General features: G+C 39.0%; 1 protein-coding gene across 3 annotated transcripts in view; it reads left to right on the plus strand.

Moving 5' to 3' along the window:
- The window catches only part of TOX3 (TOX high mobility group box family member 3), a 79,453-nt gene that overhangs the window by 40,262 nt on the left and 19,718 nt on the right, over positions 1-19,473 (plus strand). Inside the window, exons 1-3 of one of the 3 annotated variants that reach the window (XM_049804435.1) lie at positions 12,597-12,679; positions 12,874-12,939; positions 16,879-17,130. In XM_049804435.1, the coding sequence (XP_049660392.1) occupies positions 12,620-12,679; positions 12,874-12,939; positions 16,879-17,130 (378 nt within the window). In that variant the 5' untranslated portion in view covers positions 12,597-12,619. Of the gene's footprint in view, positions 1-12,596; positions 12,680-12,873; positions 12,940-16,875; positions 17,131-19,473 lie in introns of those variants that run through there. The other 2 variants (XM_049804433.1, XM_049804434.1) reach the window with 2 other exon arrangements.

The following is a 19,473-nucleotide window of genomic DNA, read 5'->3' on the forward strand; positions in this document are numbered from 1 at the left end:
CTGATTTTTCTTAACTGGCATTAATTTGCTTAATATGAGATTTCAATATTTTAACATTAGGGTTTTCATGGGGTTTTTTTTTCATTATTGGGAGTGAAAGTTTTGAGTGAAACTTTACTTGTTTCACTCGTCATAAATGGAATTTGCTGTGTACCCTTTGTGTGTCCTCAACTCGCGGCAGAACCTCAGGGGCTGCAATCAATATCAGAAGTAATTTCTGTGCCCGCTTACAAGAAGAAATACAGTGACCCAATTAAGTGAAGAAAATGCTAGACTGTAGTAATGGATGAAAATGCAATTAAAGTAGGTTACTCACCTACAAAATAAAGTTTCTGCTGCCCAAAACGTTGCCTTTAGGTGGGAATGAAACAGTGGGAAGCTGAAGAGAGATAAATTAAGCCTGATTAGTCTCAGTGGCATAAATTAGGAATACAAGCTAGCATGAGGGATTATTCCACTCTTAAATTTAATTCTCCTCTACTGTTACTGCAGAGCATTGCATCCAGTTCAATCTTGCATGTTTAAATAAAGTTAGTCGTTGCTGAAAACTCTCCAGAGGCCTCCCTGCTGTGGGATTTGTAATCCAGCCCCAACTAAAAATAGTGGAGAAATCCTCCAGGTTTAAGGTTGATAAAGAAACAGGAGGAAGCGATGTGCTATGTTCAGGCTTCCAAAATGCATCTGTGATCTATGTTACATTGACACACATAATTTTTCCAAATTGGAAAACGTCTTCACCTGAGGAAAATTCCCAAATCTTGTGCCTATCAGTGATTTTCTTGTACAACCCCTATTCTTACAAGCTTAGCATATGAAATCCTTGGGCCTCATCTGTGCTTTCCTGTTCTTCCCACATAGAAGGGCATTGCTTATTGCATGCTGCAGCTAAGAGCTTTGGTTGAGGATAACCATCACTGACTAGTGCTGGAGTTGGTGTATTTCTGGGTGGCTTTTTTCTGTTTCTCATTCAGATATGTGTGTAGTAAGAGCAGAGTTACATCCTACGGGCTGTCTTTGCAATAGGCGGCTTGCTTTGTACAGCCTCGCATATAATGAAGTAGAGTTAATATAGACTTTAAAAAAATGCTATTTTTCTATTTGATTATGATTAGTATTTCTAAAGTGGAAAGTATTTAATTTCAGAAAAAATCACAGGACCCCATGGTATCAACGTGACTGAGAGTTGAGATGTTTAAGATTTTATGCATGTACTGATTTTAGCCTGAAAGTGTCTTGACTGATCCTCCATTATGATTATTATAAAATGTCTACATCTGCTTCACCCTTTCTCTATCAATTCCATATTTAAAACTTGATATAATTTGCTAGTGTAGTAGAGCTGAATCACAGTCTAGAATGGAATTTACAATTTTCACTGGAGTGAGTGAAACTTGATATAAGATTCTAAGGAAAGCTACTTAGAGCCCAACTGCAGTATAATCACATCACTTTAAATTCGTGTGAGAAAATGTTACAGTAATCTTGAATATAGTGATATAAAACTATTTCTTGGGATTCTAAGAATAAAATGCTGTCATTATGTTAAGAAATGCTTAGATTCAATTCTTAGTTTATATAAAATAATTGGGGAGGTAGACATGATTAACACCTTGGTTGTATGAACTTAATGCATCAAAAAGGAAGATGAAACAGAAATGTTCATATGGCAAAAACAGTTCTGTATTTATGCATTTTTCCCCCAAAGTCCCCTATAAAAGTATCCTTTACAGCAGTTAAAAAGAAACTGAGGGGGGTAAAAGGATAGTCAAATAGAGTGTAGAGTTCTCAAAGACAGGCCCTTAATACGTTAGGACAGGAGCAGGATGGTGCTGCTCTCTCAGGACCTTTCAGGTCCCATGTGTTCTGGAGGACTCCCATCCCCGAGCAGGGCACGAGCTAGCGGAGCGGCCTCCGGTCACGGCACCAGGTGCTGGCATCGGTGCTGCTGTTGTGTGGAAGGTGGATTGGAGGGGCGGCCCCAGAATTGGGTCCACAGTTTTGGTTTGGGTCTTTCTTGCAAGTTATTTTGCAGTACCACGTTTACGTGTTGAGGCCAGTCTGAGAAGCTGGTGAACTTCTTCCATTTGGTCAATGTCATGGAGAACAGAGACGTTTCCACCCTCTCACAGGGCCGTGGAAAGAGAGCAGTTGGGCTTTACCCTTGCTTCAGTTCTTTAGAGCAGTTGTGGAACAGAGCATAATTTAACCACCATCTGTCCTCTGATGTCATCAGAAGTAAGATCTTACGTATAATTTGAGCTGTTTAGAGAAAGGTAGCTCGTAAAACGCATACGTTGAATGGATGCTGTGGATCTGCGTGTTGGAGAAGGCCTTTCTTGTGTGGAATCCAAATTGCTAGGAAGTTGTAGAAAAATATATACAAACCAGAGACCTAGCCATACAAGTAAGTTCTTTTTGCATTTTAACAATATATTCCTTCCATGACATTTATGTCTAATTTGGTTTATTCCAGCAACAAGTACATGCTCATGAGAGTGATCATGAAAATAATTTCGTAGTTCATCATTGCAAACATCTCTAGGTTAGAAAGCAAAGAAAGAAAACAAGCTCTTTAAATATTCATATATTTTTAAACAAATACTTAAACTACCATGGCCTCTCCTTGGCTTTGTTACTGAATGTGTTTCTCTTAACAGTTGGTCTCTTTCTGTATTTTAAGCTTCAGGCAACAACAGGGTGTGATGATAGTGAATGTACTTCAGAACTCTTTGAAGTAACATCTGTAGATCTTGTGGCGTCTTTTTTATGTGAAACTTAGTGGGTTGGTCTAAGCTTGATGTTTGTATTAGCCTTGGACAGAGGAAAAGTAGACTTAGTATATGTAGGTGGATGCAGAGATATACCCAGAATCCGTGTTTGATTCTCCATTTTACTACCTTTGAAGGCAATGTGGACAGAATGGAAAATCCATTCTTGTCTACAACGAGCCAAAATGGTAAATTGAAACGCTGAACGTGTGACACCAAAATATTTGCTGTGTTTGTCTCGAAGAGAACTTTCAAGATTCAGACTAATTTTATAACACCTTAATCTTGTATAACTATTAGGACCAGGACAGCACTTTGGACCACCTTTTAATATTTATACATTTAAATATGGAATAAGTAACATTAAAAATCTGGCATATATTGAATTGCCTTGATTGTCAGTCAACTGAATAATGATACTGTGCATATTCATGCAAAGTTACTTCTTGCATATAAAAACTTTTATAGACTGTATCCTTCTTAAGAGAGCTGAAAATGTCCAACATGAGACCATTAAATATTCCTTTCATTACTGTTCCTAAGACTTGCACAGTATCACACTTTGCAAAATATCATTCAGTTACTGCTGTTGGCCATGGAATTCACTGAAGGAGTTCATATTAAAGAATTTGGCTGGAATCGGAGAGATTAAGTCAGTGCTTTTTATTGTTATTGTCGAAGTTTTTATTTGCTGGCTGAAAGCTTTCAAGTAACTTCAAACATTTTTGTTCTAATTGCTTTCCTAAAACTTTCAAATCTGTACTAGCTGCAAACAGTGTGTCTGATGGAGATTTGAGGATATATGAATAAAATATAAATGTCTATTTTTCTTTAGGATCTTGCTCAAGTATTTTATCCCACTGAGGTTTTTTTGGCTCTAAGCAAAGAGTAAAGAATGTGTGTGTATACATATATATGCATAGACATGCATATATAAGCGTATATATAACAATTAGTGTGGCAGATGTTTAAGGCTCAAAAATTGGAATCCAAATGGTCCCCTGAATTAAAGGCTCTTAAGATTTTAAATATCAAAAGACTGTCAAATGTATGATTGTTCAGACACTTATGTACAGATTCAATAATTAACAAACCACCATTGAGATTATTCATTTGCCTAAAATTCAGCATTGGGGATGTGACTGCAAAACTGGGTACTTAGAATATTTATTTTAACATTTTGTGCTCCTGTCTGTTGTTTGCTAGTTGCTCATCAGTGATGTGTTCTTAAGCAAATTAAGCTTTCTGGTGTGAAATCCTCTATAGGAGCTCTTGTTTTCAACAGGGCCTGCATTTCCTCATGATTATTGCAGGACCCTGATATGGTGTGTTGGAGAATCCTGATGTGGAAGAAACAGAGAGAAATCACTCTTGTATAGTAAGTTCTGGTGGCCAAAGTCATCAAGGCTAACACTTCCCGGGCATACTTTCACAAGTACATGAAGATCTTTCCTAGAAAATTTGTAGGCAGAACGTAGCGGGAAATGAACCCGCTTCTAGAAGATATTATCTACTGTAAATAAGAATAATACTGTAATCTGTCTCAGAAAGCTGATTTCTATTGTACTATCCTATAATAGTCACGTATTGTAAATTTGCTGTGAGAATATGAATGGCAAGGCTCAAGTGTAAACTTGGCGTATATAATACATGCTACCTAGTGGTCCAGTACTTCATGAAATTCTTCAAAAATTGTATCTTTTGCTGACAAAAGCATTGTGTCTATGCATGTATCCATACCCTTGTGCACACACGCATGTAGCGGTTTGATCTTCGCTGTAACTGGGATACGTTATCTGCTTACTGACATTTGGTCGAAGGCTGACCCAAATGGGCAGCCTTTTGACTGCATCTGGTCCGACTCTCCGTCTCCTTTATACTCAGTGACTCAGTCCTTAACCTCCAACAGCTGCGTGTCGTCTATGGTAAAGAATACTTCTTGCATCTGGCAGTGCGTGCTATTTCTCCCAAAATGTTAGCATCCTGCCAGACGAGTACAGAAATTTCTGCGGGTAGCTATGTAGTGTCAAGATCGAGGATACCATTTTGCGTTCAGGCTGAGATAAAATTAGTTCTTTATTTACAAGGTTTTGAAATTCAGGTTTTAAAAGATGCTTCGTTCGCTTGTAATGATGGAAATCCCTAACAACTTTAGTGGTATTGCATCTGTGAACCAGCTACTAAAATCTGCCTTATTGTTTCTAGTAGCAAAAATAAAATAGAATACTTGTATTTTATAAAATAACATGAATACCACCTACTGCTTCTGAAGTATTGAAACTGTCATGAAGGACTTGCTCTTCCAGAAAAGAACACTCTGCTCCTGCTATGAACACATCATACTTAAAAATAAAGCCTCTACATAGATTAGCTGGATATCCATCTAGAGCAGAAATGATTGGAGAATTCTCGTCTGTTATTTTTACATTCATTGAGAAAATAAATTGTGTTTCCTGATGAGAAAAAACCCCAATGTTTAATTTAATACATCTGGTGAGGACACTGCTGTTCATAGATGGTGATCGTTGATACTATTAAAAAACAAAAAAAAGGGAAAAGAAAAAAATGCCCCACTCCCAACCCTCCTCCCACTCCATCTACTTCTGTTGCTAGAATAATTTTAGTGTATATTGTTTTGTTTGGAGTAATCAGGCTGAAGTAGCATTAGTCCAGCTTCTCATCTTTTAATTACAGACAGTTTATTGTCTATGCTGTCCCACTTTCTGCATGGTTCCCCACCAGCCAGCAAGACTTAGCAATCTCCATTAATTTAATTTGGCATTTCATTCAATCAGACAGGCTGTGAACATGATGAATTTTTTTTTTTTTTTTTAAATAACACAATGCTCATTCTTAATTGATGTCCTTATCAGACATTGTATTTGCCAGAGCTGTAATTATTGGTCAGGCAGCAAAATCAAATCTGCCCAAACGCAGTGAAGATGTTCTCTGGTGAAATTATTAAGATAGAGTACTTAGACCTGCAAAGTAATTTAGTTTTGGTCTGTAATTACATCTTTTGGGATCGTTATCTTTCTTTTTACTCATAAGGATAGTGTAACCTCAGAGGAATTAATTTGCCAAATATGAAGATAGAACCGAGATTCTTGCTGTAATATATATTTGTGCAAGTAGATATTATTCTATATGAAAAATATGAGCATGCTCACTCTGTAAAAGAATGATTTTATTAATGGCAGAATTTTATTGCAGAAATACTGAATTGTGATCAGTTGACGCTGCCATTTTCCATAAGCAATAACTTGGCATCAGAAATTATAGAAATTTGGATGTGTAACTCTCTAAAATACATATGCAGGTGGACATGTAGTGCTGTGACAGAACTACTTTAGAGCTAGTTCTGCAGGCAGTAGTTCAGCATCAAGCCAGTGAGAATTTTGTCTGAAGATACTATCCTCAGAAACTTTACATGTGTATTTTAACTAAACATTAACTAATAATTAGTGTCATGAAAACTAAGTCTGAATTCTGTTTTGCAGTAAGGATTGGGAGAGGGCTTTCTTTAATAAAACAAAAAGGCGGGGGGAGTGGATTCTGTAATAGCTATAATTTTTTTTAATTTATTCTTAGGTATATGATATGTAGTCTTTGAGTACAGAAGTGCAGTCGTTCCTTTTAAGCAAAATGTAAGTCTCTGGATTAGTTATGAGAAGATGATAAAATGTGTTTCATTCCTTTTCTGGATATATTTTGTTTGAATTTTTCATTTGGGACATTTATTCACATTCCATGGTTTTGGTGGTATTCTGTGCTGGAACAATAACCCTTCCAACTGTTTCCTCTTCCTTGTGGTTGCACTATTAAATTAAGTAGCAATATTCTAAAAAGAATTATTTAGAAAACCTAATGTATTTGCCTGAAGAATCTAATTTTACTGTTGAGCATAAAAATAGTAGTATTTTAAAAACACATTTTTATTCCATTGAGATGCTCAGATAAAAGTCTGGGCTCCTCTGTGTCTGGTTTTAAGTTACTTATGTATTTCTGTATTTGCACTTTTTAGGAAATGAATAGTGGGTGTGAGTTCTAATGTTTTTCAGATTAGAGTTGCACCAGAATTGAGTTGATTTAAAGACAGAAATGTAGAAAGTTGTAATAAATACTAATGACTGAATGTTGTAAGTAAAATAATTTCTCCATTAAAATCACTAGCAAAATTCCCATCAAGTTTTACAGGTTCAAAATGTTATTCTGTGTGTCCATAACACCTTCAAAATTAGTTACTGGCTTTATTTTTCATGCTTTTTAAAATATTACAGGTTTGTGGTGTAAACTTCTCTTTTGCCTGTTTTATTTCTTGCTGTGGCTTTCGACTCATCACAGTTGCAAAAGAAGAGCCCAGACAGTAGTCACTATTTAACCTTTTGAGGTTTTCTGAAGATTTTTTTCAGTGGGAATTCAGACTTTGTGGACAGTTAATCACTGATTTTTATCCCAAACGGCCAAGGTTTTCTGTGATGTTCATCATATCAGACTTGTTTCTTAAAACAACCATTTGTTAGTCTTAGCTTTCATAACCAAGCAGTTTTTAAACTCTGGTGAGCGCGAAGGGTAGCTTGAAAACTCAAGTAGAGTTGTGCTGTGCTGATTAAAAGTGGCTAATCTCTTGATTTGCAAAGAGGTATTGTAACATCTGGCCTAGGAGGTTTGGTCTATGAAAATGTGCAGTTTGTACAAGTGGGGCACTGATACAGTTTTTGAATCCCTGATCCTGGGCAGGAGTTGATTTGGTCTTTATTAGGGCATGCGCTAGGGAAGGAATAGAGTGCAGGAATTCTCCCTTAGCATTGCAGCTATACACCCTTCCTAGAAAAGATGAATAAGGCTAGATGTTGGGCTGCATGTTTGGTAGTCAAAGCTAAGAGAAGACCTTCAACAAGCTATTCGATAAAGAATCCATTTTCTTGACATCTCTATACAAGGTATTAGTAAGCAAACATCCAGTCTCTCTTATTACAGTCTTCATGTGGGTTCTTACAGATTTCAGTAGGACAAAGATTCAAGTGCCCTTGCCACATAGAAGAGTAGAGGACTGAGCTATCGTAGTTTTAATGCAATGATTTGCATGAAGAATGAAAGCTGTGATTCACAACCAGTTCAGAAGAGGTTTTGTTTCTTTGCAATCCATTTCATGAAATCAGCATATGCTTGTGGTTTCCATTGCTTTGCTGTGGCAGTAAGTTGTCGTACTCATGCTTAATATATTTATCAAAACTTAAGACAGGGTTTGAACTCGTGAAATCAAAGGAAACAAATAGCAGTTTGTAATGCAATGATGTGTTGCCAAAGGAAGCTGAAAAGATTTCATTCTTTCATAGTTAGAGAGTGAGGATGCTCTGAGATCTTTAGATGCAAAAGTTTATGCAAAACCTTGCTAATTGCTATGGCTAAGTAATTTGCAAAACGTCCCAATGCCAGCACGAAACAAAAAGATAGCCTGACTAGGTGGCTGCATCTTACTGTCTTTCTGTCGCAGGGACTCCACAGGAGTATACCTGGGCAGACCAAATAGCCAGGTCTTGCCTTTAATTTGAATGCCTGCTGTCAGCTATAGCAATGCTCTGAGATGTTTATGAGGGGTCTGAGCAAGGGATCCTTTAGAAAATGAATGGAGAAAAATGTTGACTGCAACAAGAGTCATTTCACAAAAAAAAACATCTTTCCCAAATTATTTTACTAAAATAGACAAGAACCCCTTGTTCTATTTAGAATGATTTATAACTGTTCCCAGCTGATCACAAAGTGTTTCTAAATTAAATGCCATTAATTATAGCCTTATATAGATACAAAGATATGCAAGAAGTGCTTTGTAATTCCAGCTCTGCACTTCAGGTGAGAGCTTTTTAAATTACTTGGACCATTGGAGCCACCTGCTTGACTAAATGCTGAGGGCCCTGTGTTTCAGTACTCATCAGTGCATTGCAGTGTTAACATTGTTACTGATTTTTCTCATTTCTCCAGGGCAAATACTAATTAATGGATACAATTCACAGCTGATTAGCTGTAGTTTCTTCAGTAATTACATTCGCAGACTAACTGTTCAGAAGAGGATTTCTAACCCAGTTCTTATTTCACTCTAAGCTTAATTTGTTTTTTGAATTGTTTAGGTCCTTAAGATAATAACCATTTTATTTTCTTTTGTTGTTATAGGTACCATTAGATAATAAGGAAGTTTAATCTTAGAAATACTCACTGATAATTGTTGTGTGCCTTCAATGGATTTCTAATTCAGAGACAAAAAATAAATGTAAATCATTAGTTATGATCCATACTAACAAAAGCCTAAATATGCCAGGTTCTGACATCAGTGCCTAAGTCATACACAATAGGCTCTTAAATATTGTAGCCCAAGAACAGAATGAATCTAAGGATACGTACTTGTAACTTTTAGCTTTGACATTCCTCGTTATGTCATTTGCTTCTGCAGTCTCAATAAAATGGAAAATTATGTTGTCACTTTCCCCTTTGTTTTACTTTAATAAAACAAAAAAGGAAGAAAACCACTTGGCAGTCAGAACAGCAGTAGCTGTGGTGTGAGGAATACCTGTAGATCAAAACAATATAGAATTTTACTCTTCAAGGTAAAAATTGGCTACGTTTCCATTTTGAGGCACTGGAGCCCCTAGGATGCTAAGCTCATTAAAATAAGATAGGGTTTGTTCCCACTCACTTATCTATCCAATGTTAGAGCTATACTTGCCTATTGTACTTTTGCACTTAGGTGTAATTTGAAAAGTTGACTCTTTTTTTTGTTACTGTGGAAAGAATAGCTCTATTGGAGCCATTTGAGTTTTTCATGTCAATCCTTCTTAGTTTGCCACTAACTGTGACATGAAAGAAAATTCTGTCCTGTCCATCTCACTGTTGAGCTGAGGTACTATGTCTTTGTGCGACAAATCCACACACACACACCCGTATGTGCCAAAACAGTAATTTGAATGTGCAATTTGATTTTAATTTTTTAATCTCCAAAAATGGGTGACATCTGGGCTTTTAAAAAATGGATGACATTACTTGAGTATCTGCATAGCTGGGGATAACAGAGTTTTAATAGCTATGAGGCAGCCTACATATTGTGTTAAGGCCTCTGTTGCTTAACATGTGTTATAGATTGAAAGATTCAGCATGTTAAGTACTCAAATGGAATTTCATACTTCAGAATGAGGAATCTCATCTCATATTCCTTCCTCCCCACGATTGTTGTCTGATTTTGTTGATTTCCTGTTTTGTCAGACAATTCCTCAGGTACAAAAGGCTCGAATTCTTTGTGTCCGTCTTCCTTTTTTCATCCTCTATCACTGTAGTTTCCTCCTCTTCTTTTTTTTTTTTTTTTTTCCTTTTTCCCCCTCCTTTTAACTTTTGGTAATGTATTGGTTTTGTGTGGCAAGGTTTTGGTAGCGGGGGGGGTTACAGGGGTGGCTTCTGTAAGAAGCTGCTGGAAGCTTCCCCTGTGTTCGAGAGAGAGCGAGCCCACACCAGCCGGCTCTAAGATGGACCCGCCGTCGGCCAAGGCCGAGCCAATCAGCGATAGTGGTAACGCCTCTCCGATAACATTTTTAAGAAGGAAAAAAAAGTTGGGACAAAGAGAAACAGCTGCCAGAGGGAGGAGTGAGAACATGTAAGAGAAACAACCCTGCGGACACCCAGGTCAGTGAAGAAGGAGGGGGAGGAGATGCTCCAGGTGCCGGATCAGAGATTCCCCTGCAGCCCGTGGTGAAGACCCTGGTGAGGCAGGCTGTCCCCCTGCAGCCCACGGAGGTCCACGGTGGAGCAGATCTCCACCTGCAGCCCGGGGAGGACCCCACACCAGAGCAGGTGGGTTCCCGAAGGAGGCTGTGACCCCATGGGAACCCCGCGCTGGAGCAGGCTCTTGGCAGGACCTGCGGATCTGTGGAGAGAGGAGCCCACGGAGCAGGTTTTCTGGCAGGACTTGTGACCCCATGGGAGACCCATGCAGGAGCAGTTCGTGAAGAACTGCAGCCCGTGGGAATGGCCCACGTTGGAGAAGTTCATGAAGGACTGTCTCCCGTGGGTGGGACCCCACGCTGGAGCAGGGGAAGAGTGTGATGAGCCCTCGCCCTGAGGAGGTGAAGCGGCAGAAAATAACGTGTGATGACCATAAACCCCATCCCTGTCGCCCTGTGCCGCTGGGGGGGGCTTGGTGGTGAAATCCGGGAGTGAAGTTGTACCCGGGAAGAAGTGAGGGGTGGAGGGAAGGTGTTCTGAGATTTGGTTTTATTTCTCATTACCTTACTCTGGCTGATTTGTAATACATTGAGCTAATTTTCCCCAAGCTGAGTCTGTTTTGCCCGTGACGGTAATTAGTGAATGATCTCTCCTGTCCTTGTGTCGACCCGCAAGCTTTTTGTTATATTTTTCTCTCCCCTGTCCAGCTGAGGAGGGAGAGTGATAGGACGGCTTTGGTGGGCACCTGGCGTCCAGCCAGGGTCAACCCATCACAACTTTTCAGAAATGGATTTTGGAGGTTTTGGGGAAAGAGCCTTTCTTGAAAGGATTACTCTGTCCCCTCCACTGCTCTAGGGTGCTGGAGAAACTGGAGAGAATCAGGGTCTGAAACACTTCCCTGCTGAATACAGTCAGGCACCAAGTGTACTGCAGTAGCAAATTGAGCTGGAGCAAAGTGGTTTTCCTTTCAGGACAGGTTCAGCTGCTCTGAAAGCACAACAGAGCTTCTTGCTTGGAAAGAACAGTCTGTGCAAGTGCATGGTTACCCATTCTCACGCACTTGTCGCAGAGCCTATGCTGCTGGCGGTGGAGTTTGCTGTTGTGGTATGGGGGGGGCAGGTCCACCAAGATCTGGCAGGATAAACCAAAGCCTCCTGAAAAAATTTGCTTTACGGAACTCAAAAAAGGGACTTAAGGGAAGAATGCTTAGCGTGGCTTCAGCAGCAGTGATGTGGCAGGGCATTGTAGGGACAGCACAGGGACTTTTCTCTCATTTGATACTCCTACTTGGCAGTGTGCGCTTTGCCTGGTAATAGAAATGTGAAAATGTGAAAGCCTGTGATTTAGTGTTTTAGTGGTAGCTGCATGACATGCGTGGTATCTGTTCCTTGAAGCAAAGACTCTAGACGCCTGCCTGCTCCGGGAATGCGTGCAGAAATAGTTACCAGACTAGCTGCTTTTTGGAAGTGCCGTTTAAGGAAATAAGGCACACTAAGTGCCAATTAACCAAATGCTGATAATCTCTTTCTTTTCTATGCTCAGTCTGTAAAAGTGCTTATCTTCGTCAACAAATGTTCATACTTGAGAATTTGGAGGAAATGACTCTATGGCATCTGAGAGGATCCTTTTAGATCGCTCGTGTGTGAGAGGAGTTGTGCCTCAGTGGGAGTAAGCGGGCACTCCGCCCACTCCAGCCTGGGTAGATCTCAAGGTCTCAGTGTGATACAGTTTCTCTGATTTGCAAAATCTTCTGGTGTTAGTGTTCACTGGGGGCGTGGGAGCTCAACTGGAATGAAGGATAGACAAAAGGGGATTGTTTGGCTTTTTAATTTTGTGGAAGGAATGCGATTTTAAGAACAACACTGCAGATTCTCATTCTTCCCCTTATTGACCTTCTTCATCTCTTTAAAACCTTCATCTCTTTAAAACCATCATCTCTTTAAAACCAGGTCTACTTGGAATAGTAATACGCCAGCTACTCCTAGCTGCAGCAATCCTCTGGATCAGGATCACCTGCAGAAATATTATAATGCGTGTCAGGAAAGATGTAGTAGAGCTGAAATGTCTTTTCTGGAGAACAGTCTCTTTTTAATGGACACTTAATTTCAAAAGTCACCTCTAGGTCTGCGGTCTGGCTTTGCTACATGGACAAAGTTGAAGAGATACACTTGGATATCTTCCATGTACAGACCTGGGGATGCAGAGTATGTAATAATAATAATAATAATGTTGAATCCAATCTACTTCTGACTTCAAAGAACATCTGCAAAATTACATCTTATCTGTTTGTTGTTTTGTGTTTGTTGGGGTTTTTTTCAACTTTTTCTATGCCAGGGATGGGGTAAAGAAAAGTTTATCGTGGCATGCATTAAAATCCAAATATTTATTTTTCTTTCAGTTTGGAAACAATAACAACTACATGAACATGGCAGAGGCAAATAATGCATTTCTTGCTGCAAATGAGGTAGATGTTTTTCTTTTTTATCTATGCTCATATTCTGCTGTTTGCTGTGATAATTTAACAGACTTTGAATGGATGAAGAGTGAAGTGCCGAATTTCTGTGTGTTTTATGGAGCACAAAATAAAGACTTTAATGAGAAAGAAAATAACCTGACAGCTCTCCATTACCAGTCAATTTAGCTGTCCATAAGGCTGTTACTTACATAGCATGTCAATAGAAACAAATCTGCTTTATGTATGAAAAAAATAATAAACAGAAGGAAACAAATAAAAAGCACAGTAGGTGTACACTTTGAAAGCAAGCTTAGTAATAGTCATTACTAGCGAATGTGCTAATTTCTGTTATAGATGCAAACATTTTAATTTGGGTTCTTAATACTCATATAAGTTAGAAAACGAAACCCAGCTTTGTTGCCTGAAGCGTATGTGCTGCATGAAGCAAACTTCTGCCCGGAATCAAGAAGAAACCCCGGGGCCAGGCTGGTGGAGACTGGCCAGGTTGTGGAGGTGATGTATTTAATCCCTGCCTTTGAGAATGGAACCAGGAGAAAGGTATGGCAACTCGAGTCTCCATGTATTTGTTACAGTGGTGCTGCCTTACAGCCAGTGAACAGACTGTCAACATGCTAATTCTGACCCCAGCTCCAGACAGAAACACCTTTTGCTCATCACTAAAACCCAACAGCTCTTAGTCCAAGGGGAAGGATGGAAGGTGCAAGATGCACTCTCTAGTAATGTGCATAGGAATACGGAGAACAAGAACCTAAGTAGTTGTATAGGGTGCATGCCATAAGTGATCTTCCCAACACGAGGACAGATTAGAAAACTGGGCAGCCTTGATTTTACATGTCGTAAGTGGCGATTCATTTGCGGGTATTCTTGTGCGCTTTTAAAAAAAGCCATCTCAGAGAAAATAAGCAGAAAGGTGTAACAATAAATATGAAGGTTAGCATTAAGAGTCGTATTTTATGAATCTTTTATACAATGGTCACCATCTCTCTTTACCCAGCAAGACTGCTTAGATAAGGGAATATGGTTTGGCACTAGCTCCAGTGTTATTTGTGATAATGAACACAAACCCCATCTGTAATGACAACATGATGTTTCTTTCTGTAGAATTTTTTTCCTACATTTGAATCAAACATTGATGAAAGCTCTGCTGCCAGCAGCTGTTCAGAGACAATTTAATTCCAGCTGTGATAATTCACCGTGTCAGACATTGGCTGTTATATGTTGATACAACAGTTCTCCAGATTTGCATTTTTATCAAAAGGAACAAATGTTTTGAACGTTTCAGTACAGATGGCATTTAACCATGCACACAGTTTTTTAAAAAATGTGTACGATATAAATATTTGAAAAGTTAATAACTTTAAAAAATGTGATTGGTAAGATAAATCCCATAAATGTTACACCATCTTTTCGTCATAACCGCACCTTTCTGCAATCCCAAATTGCGTACTATTCAGGCTCTTTTTACAGACTGAATAGCCCAGTGATTTGAATTTAAGACTACTTCACTAAGGGGCTTGCTTTCTTCTTAGATTACATCTATTTTGTTCTCAATCTTAGGTCTGTTATATGTTTTTTAAAAAAGATAGGTACTTATCTAGACAAGTTATATTGTGAGAATTAAATTCACATTTAAAAAATGTTAGGGTATTCATCAATTTACTCTCCCATTTGTAGTAAGCTGTAAGTATTAAGATGAATGCTACCTTCCTAAGTAAAATATTGTACTATTATCTAGCTGTGTTATATATTTACACAGTTGTCCTAGAGTTATTCTGTTAGATGGGGGAAAAAGATGCAGTTCTTACAATTACTACTGTCTCGTAAATATGTCAGGTAAAGAGAGGTTCAAACGTACTATAATAACACTGATTTCACTGAACCCTTTTGCTTGAACAAGGAATAAAAATATGATTAAGTGTTAGTGTTCACATTAAAGCATGAACCTAACTTTGCAATTACTGCATTACAATGTATTTAATTAGAGTGTTTTTACATTAACATGAATGTAGCTTTCTCGGTATGATTTTGGACCTGAGCACTGCTGAGCTAGAAGCCCATTTTATTCCTGTAAATAATGCCTTAAGAGTGTAATCCTAGAGCACATTCAGGCTTAGAAGCCACACATTTGCTTTATGTTTTCTGTCTCTATGTCATGATTACTACAACCCATTTTAAAGCACCTTAAATATTTATTGAAATAATATTTCAAGTGTTAATTACAGTGGTAATGAAAACAGCCAAATGCCACATATCAAGAATGAGTGTTTATCCGTATTGTTAATGTGATATGTTAGATTTCATTAAGCAGTAATGGGGTAGCAAATGAGTCACAAATTACAGTTGCATCTGTTACTAGACCACATTAGTGCCAAAATAACTGCAAATGCAGCCATAGGGTTGTGTTCATTAGCCAACCACTTCTCCTGGCCAATCCATCCTTTGTGTTTGTGAACTATGGGGTCCGCAGGAAGAAAAATTCACACCTTTTGTAATATAGCAGCAGGCAAGTCCAACGTCTCCCTAATCCAGGCCCAGCTTTCACATCCAGAATTAAGTTACAGTCCTGCAGTTTGAGCAAGATGGGTAGCGTCTCGGCAGACTCTGACGGTACTGCAGACTGCAGCAATCTGGGACCTCATCATTTCTGGTGTGAGACCAATAATGACAGCTGACAGGTTCTATATGCAAGCAAAGGTTTTTCTTGTGTTTCAGTTTCCGTCTTCTCTCAAGCGGTTATTAATTTATATCATCATTAACAGTTTGAAGGATGACAATTTGCAGCAGTTAATGAGATCTTTCACTGAACTTATCATTTTTAAATTAACTGGCATTAAGTCATTCTTTCAAACAATGTAAATAATACATAAAACAATTTCCACCCCCCCCCAACACGAATCCTGAACTAATGCAAGCAAACAAATCCCAGAGCAGCCTTGCATGTCCAGAACGCGACAAGAGTGCCTATTTTAGGATTGCCAACTGCCCAGTTTGATCAAGACGGTCCTGATCTGGGTACATTTAAAATGGCCTAATTTCAGGCACTGAATTTCTATTATTAAGTAGCAGTGGACCTGAAATAATATAGGAAAGTTCATTTAACTTGCAAGAAATTTGAATAAGCATAGCTCATTTGTTTCCCAAATAAAAATCAGCTATGTTGAAGCCAGATACAGACTCTACTTGAATAAAGATTATCTTTGACAGACACACGCACACGTACAAACACGCACAAACCCTGAAGATAACTGGCAGTAAACGTTTTGCTCAAGGCATCTTAACAGGTGTTTAGTTCGTAACAAAGCTACTGTTCAAACAAAGCTGGCTTGCTTCAGAAAACACTGGAGGCTGCTGTAATCGCCCTCACTCTTTTATACATGTCTCTCCTTGAAATTACAGTCCTTGTTTAAAAGGGTGCATTGTACTTTTGGGATGAAAAAGAAAAGAAATAAAGACCAGAATTATAATATTTCTTGTTTATAAGTGGATGAGAAGGAAACAAAAGATGTGAAGTGGTCAGTGCTGAATTAACGTTGGACATGTGCTACAAAATTGTCAGTATTTTATGAAGCATGAGAGTAATGTAAGCTGTTTGTGCTATTTTACTAACATATCAATAAAGTGGCAATTTGTTATACAGCCAAATCCAATGTAGCTGATATTCAGACTAACAACAAAGACAGATGTTGCTAATTAAGTACGCATTAAAAAACTGTTAATTCTGATACTCCATTAAAGCCATATGATAATGAGGCTTAAATCTTTAATCAGAATGATCCATAAACCCCTTCAGCATATGAAACTTAAAAATTTTGTTGCATAGAGAGTTTGCATTGAGAGCAAAACGAGATTTGGACTGCAGGTCCGGAGGTAGTTGCTGAGAGCAGGGTGCCCTAACGTGGTTTGCCTTGTCCTGTTCTTTTCTAGCAGACGTTCCATACGCCAAGCCTTGGGGATGAGGAGTTCGAAATCCCACCCATTACCCCCCCACCCGAGTCAGACCCTGCACTGGGGATGGCAGATATCCTGCTGCCCTTTCAGGGCCTTGGTGACCAGCTGCCTGCCCAAGGAAATGAATTTACACCTCAGTTTCCCCCCCAGAGCTTGGATCTTCCCTCTATTACAATATCCCGAAATCTCATGGAGCAAGACGGCATCATCCACAGCAACGGATTGCATATGGTAGGTCCGGTTCTTTGTGTGTTTCCGTTGCCTAATGTTGTCTGTCAAAGCATAGTAATGTAGATTTGTGTCATCTATCGCTTTTAATTGACCTCTCGGAAGATCTGTGTGGTTTCTTCGTATTGTAGGCTGACCAAGCATTTGCCAATGCTCTGTATCGTGTGCAGGCGTGTTCTCTATGAATGATGACACGTGTTGTCAGTGTTATGCAGCAAACGATATACTATCGCTCAGTTCCCTAAAGCAGTTGGCAAATGGTTAAGGTTTTAAAATTGGTGGATTCGGGAAGATAAACGTGGCGGTTAACGTACAGCGCAATGCGTGTGAACAGATCTCTTGTGAAGAAGCAGTCAGGCTTTATAAACACAGAATTTTAAATTTGGGAATGGACTTGGAAGCCCATATCCACTGGCATCATATGCATCCCAAGTGCTGCTAAAGTTCAAAAACGTGTTATACAGTTGACACTGGCATCGAGAGTTGAAAGACCAATGTGTTGGCCGGGGTGAACTACAGCATTTAGAAGGAATCGCTTGTCTGTATTTCAAGTATAGGACCTACATCTGAAAGCCATCAGGATATTTTGAAAGTGCAGTATTAAGAGTAGCTCAGAAAGGGAACAGTATGCCAGCAGTAAAAAAACATGTTATTTCCCTATATTCTCCATATTCCATGGGCTAATTCTTTATAAATGGAAATTGATTTTTTAATATTTTTTTTTTAAACTCATAATAGAACTGATTGACCATACTCAGAAATACAGGGCTATAAAAAGACTTTGTTCAGTCCAGTGCTGTTGTTGACCACAGAGGCTGGGGCAGGTTAGGCCTGTTCTCCTGTTCCTGGGCTGTTTCCAAGCCCTCCAGAATGGGGAGGGACGGTCCGGCTCTGAGGAAGGGCTAAGTGACAGGGACTGTGAGGCTAATTCCAGTGATCATTCCTGTTAATTAGAACAATCAAAACCAAGGCTGTATGGAATCTATACACGCTGTATGGCTGTGATCTCAGTGGGAGGCTATACAAGGCAGTTTCCACTTTCTTGTTGCATTTCCCTTTCAGCTTTGGGGGATCTCCATGCTTGGGTTTCTCTAAGCTTTATGCAGTAACGTTCATACTCGCGGTGATGAGACGCAGCTCTGAGTCAGTTTATCACACTTAGCATTTTAAACTCAGTGGTTACAATTAGAACTAGTTTCTGTATTGCATATTGAAGACAGAGTGAACGTTTAGCTTGAACAGGTATTTTACATCAACTATATTCTTTCTGATTAGCTGTTTTACACAGGACCTTTTGCTAAACTTGGCGTAGTGAAAATGCAGATTTACTGCTGGACTGTAATAAAGGTCATCATGTTGTCATGTTAGAATTTCGTGTAAATCTTTTTTTATTATTATTATTCTGGCAAGGGAAAATTAATTAAAGATTTACAAATCAACATGTAGCAAATATTTCTCTGGAATTCTGCAGGCTGCTGGCTTTGTTGCAAATTTTAGTATTTCCTTGGAGGTCATGAAACGCAGCTAGCACTAATACAGAATTACGCACAAACTGCTCATTACTTAGGAGGTACAGAATTCAGTAATTCCATAGATAGAAAGCGGGGACTGCTCAAAACAGGCCTTGAAGGATACGATACTTCTTTTCAGATCCCATTTTCCATGGGTTTTTATTTGCACTGGACATGTTGGATGACTACCAAAGAAAGATCAGGTAAATAAAACCTGAGAGTCAGGAATGTTATGCGTGAAAACTAAAGTAATGGAGCGTGTGTACACTGAACACAATGAAACTTGCTTAGAAATGTGTAATAAATATCACAGGCTGGATCAGTGTTGTGTTACACGTATGAGTATCCCCTCAACGTTATCGAGTGGTTTGTAACCTGACCCAGTTTTGCCTTTTAATTTTGCATCCTTTCACTGAATGTGATCCTTCCATGAGTACATGCTGTCACCTTAACAGTTCCAGCCAGAAGAGGTCTCCTGGTTAGATATCTCTTCTCTTACCTCTTCTTGCACTGGCTGAGAGGCTTTACACCTTTTCCTTTTTTTTTTTTTTTTTTTTTTCCTAGGCTGTGCAATGTAGAAATTAATGGCATAGTTTACGTTGATTTCCGTGGTAAGAATTTGTTCCCATATAGGTCAAAGAGTAGATCTAGAGAAGCGCATGCCTCCTTCTTCCAGTAGTCCAGTGGTATTTTCCGGGGTGATTGCCAGTTCAAAGCAGTGGGTTGTGTGTGTTTGGCTTCAGAGAATTGATGAGGAATTGCATGATTTGATATGGAGGAGCCACGTAGGGATGTTCGTGTGTCAGACACTTCCCCACAACCGCTTGATTTGTTT

This window comes from Accipiter gentilis, chromosome 7 (genome assembly GCF_929443795.1).
Source record: "Accipiter gentilis chromosome 7, bAccGen1.1, whole genome shotgun sequence".
In the NCBI taxonomy this organism is placed as follows: Eukaryota; Metazoa; Chordata; class Aves; order Accipitriformes; family Accipitridae; genus Astur; species Astur gentilis.